The following is an 8,747-nucleotide window of genomic DNA, read 5'->3' on the forward strand; positions in this document are numbered from 1 at the left end:
TTTCGTGGGACACCCTGTAAGGGAGTATGTTGTAATCTATTCCTGCACCTTTTGCTAACNGAGAACTACTGCCCCCCCTAGGTACACCACTGTGCCTGACCTGAGGAAGGGAAATGCAAGCAGATGTAATATTAAAAGAGCCTCCCCCATGGATGCCCCCCCTCAGCCTCTCAGGGGGGGCACGCGTAGAGGGGGGCGGGGAGGGCGCGGCCCCCCCTCGTACGCCCCTGTATATCCTTGATAAGAGTATGTGGTCTACTGTTTTGAAATGTGTTGTTTAGTGATTCTGAAAACTCTGGCATGGAAAGATGATTTTCACACTTAATAGACGACTTTAATAGTCCAATGCATGCATTTGACAGCTATTGTGAAATTTTACTTAATTTGTGATTTAATACGTGTTTATAAGTAAAACTATTTTCTTCCTAACACCATCAAAAAGGTGTTAAGTATATTTTCCAAGTGGCAACAATTCCCCCAAAAATGTGCAATTTCCCAAGCGGCAACTTCCCAAAGGTTAGGTTAGGCCCTCTGAAGCGCCGCAGGCTGTAAAGGGGGGGGCCGTGCGATGCGGCTAGGATGGCCGCCATGGGAATGAGCGCTGCAGCTAGAACAGGCTGGGGCCAAGCGCTGCGGCTAGGAAAGATTTGGGATGTTGCCGCTTGGGAAAATACTCTTGGGAAGTTGCCACTTGGGAATTTTTTTTTGTAAAAGCACCTAACGTTAGGCTCTCTAACACCTACAGTATTGATATCAGCCGTCTTCCTATTTTAGAGTTTTCTGGTTATCACTGTAAATAAATTTAGAATTATAATGTTTACATGAGATAAGCATTTTGTTCGAACTTTTACCAGTTGTCTTTACATTTGCATACTAAATTGGTGATCTGTCTAGGGTACATGATATATGTGAATTATGCCTTTAAAAGTAATGGCAAAGCATCGGCCGGGCGGTCAACAAGTGATCCAGAGATCTTCTTTTAGAGAGGTAAAGTAGCAAAATTATCTATATCATATTTTAAATAATTATTAAACCATACCAATAGATAATTATAATGTTTTTATTTTATGTTTTCTATATCTGAAAAAGTAAAAAAAAATCTGTCTTTTTTCCCTTGTTTAATAAAACTTTTTAGATGTCTGCTATCTTTTCCTTTCCCTTTGCTGTTTAACAGCTATGTACGTTTTTCATGAATCTGATACAAAAGTTTTTTGGATGCAAATTCAAAACTTTTACATTCACTTTATTGCTTAGATATTGAGTTTGAATGGAAAATTAATTATTCCTTTATTTCAACGCTCCTATTGCTGGAATGAGAAACAGGTAATAAGATCAGAATTGAAAAGGATTGAAGGGAAGAAAACGAAAATTGAAAATAAAAAATATAAACTTTATTTTGAATTTTTTCTGTAAATATCAATGTTTTAACGTTATAACACTATTAGGAAAAAGGTTTTAGTTTTGTTATCAATCCTAATGAATATATAGATTGCTCTGAGTCGAAAACTGTTAAGTCATTCTGAAAAGTCTTTTAGAATCCTATCAGTGTTTTAAGAAATGCTAATAAAGTATTTTCTGACCGTAGTACTGGCTCTTGCTCTACTGTATGATTCACGTCAAACTCAAGTAAATTTCACGTCAAATTGAGCTCTTTTATGTTTTCTACTGATTGATGAGATATCGAGAAGAACAGGAATGTTTTGGCTTCCTGGACATGCAACCCTGACCCTTCAGTAAAAGTAAATTCAACTTAAAGTCTGATCGCGTCAACCTTGTTGCACTGGCTAGTGCTATTGAGGGTCTGCTATATTTACCTAATGTTCTGACAATACAGTACAAACTGGGACCGGAAAGGTTGACCCGGCTCGGAAATTCAACTGTACTACGGCTGCCCGTGTGGATAAGCCGGATAAGTTTGCTTTTCTTACTTGTGTGTCGAGCCATATTCAGAGAAATTTCTAGGTCTAGTAATGTCGCATTTATTTGACCTTAAACCTTTGAACAAAAACGATTTTTCCATTTAATACACGAAAAACGATTTTACTGAATTATTGAAAAAAATGTTGGTAAATATCTTTGATCAGAGTAAAAATTTTGCTTTGTGTATTAAAAACAAACTTGCCTATCATGTCATTTTGAATTAGGATTAACATCTCATCTTCTTCTGAAGCCCTACAAAAAGTCTAAAAGTTTTGAATGTTTAAAAACGGATTTTAAAACGATGGACATCCACACCTATAGGTGCACTAAGTGGGCACTGACATTTTTTACTTTAAATTCTAGAATTAATTTAGATAGGTTTTACCGTCGAACAAAACAATGACTTCTAAGAGTGTGGTAAGAGGTCAAGGCAGCTTAAAAATTGTGCATCAATTTTCAAGACTGGGTTAAATTTTAACTGTAGCAACGCGACACCTTGTGTTTAGGTCTAACTAACTAATTTATTCATACATTTTTGTAGCCCTAGATATGTACATTTCAGAATTACTATCAACTTGTTTCAGTTTAGAGGAAGTAAAGAACAAAATTCTGACGTATTTTTTCGTGATTGGATCACAGTAATGTAGAGATGGTATTTTGTAGATTGAGGATTGGTGGCAGGATATCATGGTTGGAGTATCAGACAACACCAAGGATAGGGAGATTCATAGGATTTAAACTGTCAGGAGAAGAGAAACCTGAGCTGGGAACTTTTGTGTTCCGTACATGCTTGATCTCAAAACCAATACTGCAGAAACTTTTCATGCTTATTAATCTCTTCATTTTAGTTATTCCTTCAGGTTATACCGAATACAGATTAAAGTAATCTGCAGATTTAAAAAAATTAAGAACAATACAAGAGTTCCCTGCTCAGAATATATAATACAAATATAAAAGTTATTATTTTAGGATTTTAAAAATATGAGAAAACAAATTTAAAAACAAAACTTGGTTTTATTCTTGTTTATTTAAACTTAATTTAGTGTTTATAGAGGAAGGAAAGTTTGGTTTGATCAATAAAGGAACTGAGATTTTAACGCAAAGTCAAATTAAAAATCCCTCCTTCTTTTGCAACCTGATGGTGTAATCCTTTGATATTTCAAATTTTCGTTAATTTTAGTTCAAATTGATTATTTGCGTTGTCATATAATCATCATCCATTTTGCGAAAGAGGCATTCATTCAGTAATCTATTTTTTGGGGAGGTAACAGAATAAGAGACAAAAATTAACGACAAAAAAATCTAAAATAATCCTAATCTTTTATTGTACAGAACAAACATGAAGGTTCGGAAAATGTTGATGATAAAGTGAAGAAGGAAGTTGACCAAGGTCTACTTGTGCACAATGTTAATCTGATCAGACTTAAGGAATATATACTTATTCTGCTAACTGGATTAAAAAACAATATACGATATAAAAGCATCAAATTAATTTGTTTTTCATTTAATTCCTCTAATTCTAAAACTCTAAGTTTCATTTCTTCCTTGCATTCCTTTCCATTGTAAAAAAGCTGTTTTTAATGCAACAATTAATCCCGTTTATCTAGAAAATGACATTTGAATCAACTGAAATTTGAGCCACCTCGGGATTCTTTGATTGATTTACGGTTTTCTGAGAGACGGGAGTAAATTAATTAAGTGCATGTTAGTTAAATCTAAAAATATTTGCCGATTTAAAAAGATCGGTTAAAGGAACTGTAAAGGAAAAACTAAAGGGGGTATAGGCTGAAAGCTAATCACTTTAGCTCTCGATCGCGACCCATGAAAGTTTTATCTGATGTTCCTGTCTCGAGAAATTGATAAAAAACTGTGTTGAAATTATACGAAAGTTCATATATGTAAAATTTAGAAAATATTAAACTTAAATCATGTGACCAGAACTATCACCAATGGCAGAGCAGTATACTGGTCACGTGTCTCCGCCTGTATCACATGACCACTTTACTGCACTGTCATTGGTGGAATTTCTGGTAAAGTAATACGCACGTGTAAATAATTTAATGAATTAAATCTATCAAAAATAGAAAAAAAAATATAAATTTTAGTTGGAGTAAACCTAATTTACAATTAGCTTTCTCTGGGATATCATCGTTTTCAGATTGGTTGCTCATTTGCTGAATTTGATCTATTTAAACCCTCTACTTTTATACAAAATTGTATATATATTAATTTTCGTATAAATTTGACACAGTTGTATATCAATTTCTCGAGATAGGAACATCAGATATAACTTTCATGGGTCGCGATCGAGAGCTAAAGTGATTAGCTTTCAGCCTATACCCCCTTTCATTTTTCCTTTACAGTCCCTTTAAGATCATTTCTTTCTTCTTTCTGAAGATGTTGAGGCTTTTTATTATGAAACACGTATCTACTATTTAATTCTTTTTAAGTATATAATCTCCTAGAAAACAGAAAGAAATGGAATTCTTGAAATTCTGATTGTTGATGGCCAGCAAAGAATAACAACAACCTCTATTTTGTTGGCAGCTGTTCTGCAGTTTGGAAATACTTTTCAGCTCACCTCAGACACAACAACAGAGTGGGAGTTGTTGAAATCTGATCTAAACCAGAGTTTACAATTCAATAATGATTTGAAATTGATTCCATCTATTCCTGATCGGGCTGCATACAGAGAAGCGATACTTCGTGGAAACATTGATGAATATAAAGACTCTTGTCAGGTTAAGGCACTGGCAATATTTAAAAGAAATCTTGAAAAACTTCTTGACTCTTTTACCAAAGATTCTGAAAAAATAGATCAGCTGAAAAGGATAGGTAAACTTAAGAAAATATATCGCAAAAAATGCAAAATCATCCAATATCTTAATTTTAGTGGTTTCGGCACTGGACTTTATGTGTCCAATGCTGGTTGAGTTAACAGAAGCAGATAATTTGGCAGAGATGTTTCAATGGTATCAGGTCAGTTTTTAAAGGGAGAGACCGGCTAATTATGGTAGTTGAGCTAAGAGTGCAGTATTGTAGAGATATCAATTAGGATTAATTTGAGACCTTAAGGAACAGATTGAGAAAAAAAAAAAAAAATTTTATCGAAAATAAGTAATTTTATTCAGTTATCGGTTTCTGGAATGTTAGATGTTAACAAACGTTTTTCGTAGATTTCCTGGTATTTTTATTGAAAAGACGACATTTGAAGAGTTTAAAGAAATCTATATTAAGAATAAAAAATTCAATATAATGATGATGAAGAAATAATTGATTCTACCATTAATTTCTTCACAAATTTCTATTGAGAAATATGTTCCTAAACAACTAATTATTATTGTAGAATTTTTTAGCATTTTTCGTCGTTGTTATTCTCAAAATCATTCCTACAGAATGGACAATCCTGGATGATTTTAAAGATTGAATTTGCGCTCTTGCTTAACAATTTTGCATCGTAAAAACGTCTCAGAGTTCTAAAATTAATCCTGAATCATTTCTCTATAACAATACTGCACTTCCAGCTCGAATACCATGGCTAGCCTGTCTCTCTTTTTAACTAAATTATTTTTAGTATTTTTTATCAAAAAAATAATGTTTTCAGGAAAAGTCGCTGCTTGGACTGGCCGCACTTCTGAAGGGTGTTCCTGGAGTTCAGTTTGCAGCTTCAGATCTTGTCCGGAACTTTGTTATGTCAACAGCACTTGGTAGGTACACAGTGGTCTGCAATATATAGTGGAGTAAAACAGAAGTATATAAATCAATATGGTATATAAAGGTTGCTTAACACTGGCATTTTTGCAAGCTATAGTTTGTAAAACTTTCATATTAAAAATTTTGAGTGTTTGGTCTATGTGTAGCTAGCAGTATAGCTGAATTCATAGTTCAAAATATCAAAATTGCATACCATCAGGTTACAAAGATATAAGGATTAGGAAACTTTTAGCATTTTTACCGTCCACTTTTTAAATTATTTTTGTATGTGTATATAGAAGACAGTGCAGCTTATCAAAGTGTACAGAGGCGTATTCAGGGGGGGGGGGCTATCGGTGCATTAGGGAATTCTTTTTTAAGTCTCCCCCCTCATGATAATTTCCTAAACACACCACTAAAATTGTGTAATAGGAAAAATAGATGGATTTTATTTAAGGAAAATCCCTGGATGAACAAGAGCAGATCTACAGAGATCTCTGGTTGGAGAAGATACAAATTCCATGCAAAGGACACACAGATTTTTATCTAGATGTATTTCCCAAAACTAAAGGGGTTTCATCCTTACAGGACACTGGCAGATTTGTTTCAGAGTTTGAAGAACAAATAAGAACTATTATCAATTCAAGAGGTAATGATGAAGAAGATGAAGATATTGAGAGGAAACCTGATGTGGATCTGAGTGGTATGATGTTGTTCTGCAGATTTCACTCATTCTTGTATTCTTTGGATATTGACGGAGATATTTCAAAGATAAATTTGTTCGTTCAACAGTTTTCCATTTTCCTCGAGAATATTTAATTTGGATATTTGACAATAAATAGATACGTTGCATAGATTTTTTAGATAGTTTTATTGATCCTCTTCCCATATAACTTTCAATTAGAATATTTAAAATTGATTGAAAATACACATAATATGATAATATCCCAGTTTTGGGAATGAGCAAAACAATAATACACTTCTTAATAATCTAATTCTTTTGGTAGAAAAAGACGAATTCCTCTCATTACTGGACATGAAAAATAAAAAAATTTTCTTCAAATTACAAACGTATATTATAAATAAAGCAGAGGCCGAATTTAAAGAATTTAAGACCCGGCTCAAATTTGAGACGCGGTTTAAACATGGTAAGTTCCACTTGAAATTGTATTAAGTGTTTCAAGATTTGAGCCGGCGCTCAAATGGAACCGGTTTTCGGCGGATGAGAGACTCGGTTTAAATTCTGCCACTGCAGATTAATTTATGACTAGATTGCGTTTGAATTTTTATTTTTGATATGTATAGATTAATTTTCATCTTCACCGGGAAATTGTGCATGCATAAAAAAATTATTATTTTTCGAAATTCACTAAATCTCTATAATATTTAAAAACAAACAATAACTTGCATTTGTGAAGAAGTTTCAAGAGTATTAAGAACCGAATTTAATGAATTTGGGAGGTCGCTGAATTAACTATCTCCAACCAGTTCAAATTCTGAATCACGGCATAAAATCCTCATGATTCTTTAACTTTGAATGTGTTGCGGGGCCCAATGTGCATTGCAAGAGGTCAGGACAGGAATTATAAATTTTGTATATTGCACTGTAGTGCATGTCGTGCATGACTGCATAAACGTGCAGATCGACTAGAATGTGTGCGTGCAAAATTGTGTGACGGGTTAAAAAATATGTTTTTTAAATTAATAACAATTAATTTCAAAGTTTAAATTTATTCCAATGATGATTAGAATATTGTGTACATTTTCAAAGGAACTGAGCACTTGCCACAAATTCAAATGCTTTAATCACTATTTTTGGCAAACCTTATGTCAAAGACTTTTGATGTTTCAAACAGTACTTCTGCATATCAAATATGGTTTTATTATTTTGAATTATCAATGGATACATCATCAGGTTGCAAAGATATAGGGATTAGCGAGTCTGTTGTAGGTCCCAAACAAAAGTTGGTCCCGATCGGTTCAGCCGTTTTGACGTTTATTGGACACAAACAAACAAACAGACAGACAAGCAAAGTAAAGATGCCAAAAGAAGCTCTAAATATTGTATACATGAGACAGTACCTTTAATTATTGAGAAAACCAGAACCCCGAGTCAATTTCTTTAAAGTTATAAAAACATTTATAAGAGTTCCCTAGGTGACCCTCCATTCAAAGATGTCAATTATTAAATCCCGAATTCAATGGTATCCTTAAAAGCTTTGTCTAATCAGGTGTGAATAAGATATCGGTGTTTAATTTGTTTCAAACTGATCATTTTTAATTGTGGTTTCACTTCAAAAGTGACTTGCGCGCATTTCTACTGCAGGAAAACAAATAGAAATTACCAGAATTAAAAACTGTTAAACCTAGAAAAACGACAATATTTTCCACATTTTTTATTAGATAAAGATTTAAGAGGTACCGCTGTGAATCGGGCATTGCCATCTTTGCACTTGAAATTAGTGTAACAATGGGTGATTTTGTTGATCTTTTACGATCAGCGATTCAAGGATCTTTTTAGATCGCTGAGATCATAGCTGGCTAGAGGCATAACCCCCCCCCCTTTATACCCTTCGGTTGGACTTTTGAATCCTATTTTGAATCCTAACGGATTTATTTGAGTTTGCATGTGAATTCTATAAATAACCCAAGCCAAGCTGAAAGTTCCGTTATTCCAGAGGCACGGGGGCTGGGGGGCTAGCCGGCCAGCTCCCGGGGAACTAGGGTTAAATGAGAGCCCAGGGTGGAGCGAAATGAAGGGAAAAGAGTTAGTTGATCATCAGCTCCCTTAACTAGAGGTTCCCTTGAAGATTCCCCATCACTCTGAAATAACTTCAATTCATAATATTTGATTCGTATAGTATCATCTTTTTAGTTTTTGTATCTTTGTAAATAATAAAACTGTAAGAAAAACCGAGTCGTTGAATATTAGTAATACGAGTGATTGCCTTGATTAATTTTCCTTCATATGTAATATTAGGCTTACAGTCCCTTTAATGCAGATTGCGTGATTTTACTTTCATCTATTTTATTATGATAAACCACGAAACCTCGTAATCAATGAATCAATGTTGAATTCTGGAGTACGACTGAAATCAAGAACTGAGCCTGAACCCCCCCCCCCCTGGTAAAAA

At 34.0% G+C, this 8,747-nt stretch overlaps 1 protein-coding gene across 1 annotated transcript; it reads left to right on the top strand.

Annotated features, from left to right (window-relative positions):
- Positions 1-286: 286 nt before the first annotated feature.
- LOC111702564 (uncharacterized) lies at positions 287-6,469 on the top strand. The gene is made up of 8 exons (XM_023474333.1): positions 287-987; positions 1,255-1,323; positions 2,584-2,634; positions 3,253-3,348; positions 4,386-4,755; positions 4,814-4,899; positions 5,525-5,627; positions 6,071-6,469. Exons 1-8 carry the CDS (start codon positions 916-918, stop codon positions 6,430-6,432), a joined length of 1,209 nt encoding a protein of 402 aa, XP_023330101.1. The 5' UTR covers positions 287-915; the 3' UTR covers positions 6,433-6,469.
- Positions 6,470-8,747: the final 2,278 nt, after the last annotated feature.

Source organism: Eurytemora carolleeae, unplaced genomic scaffold, assembly GCF_000591075.1.
Source record: "Eurytemora carolleeae unplaced genomic scaffold, Eaff_2.0 scaffold101, whole genome shotgun sequence".
Classification (NCBI taxonomy): domain Eukaryota; kingdom Metazoa; phylum Arthropoda; class Copepoda; order Calanoida; family Temoridae; genus Eurytemora; species Eurytemora carolleeae.

Bases quoted from the DNA above. Each gene is read 5' to 3' on its own strand.
- LOC111702564 (XM_023474333.1), top strand. From the start codon at position 916: ATGCCTTTAAAAGTAATGGCAAAGCATCGGCCGGGCGGTCAACAAGTG. The intron at 1,324-2,583 runs GTAATAAGATCA...GGTATTTTGTAG, and splicing joins ATTGCTGGAATGAGAAACAG to ATTGAGGATTGGTGGCAGGA. The intron at 3,349-4,385 runs GAATATATACTT...ATAATCTCCTAG, and splicing joins TTAATCTGATCAGACTTAAG to AAAACAGAAAGAAATGGAAT.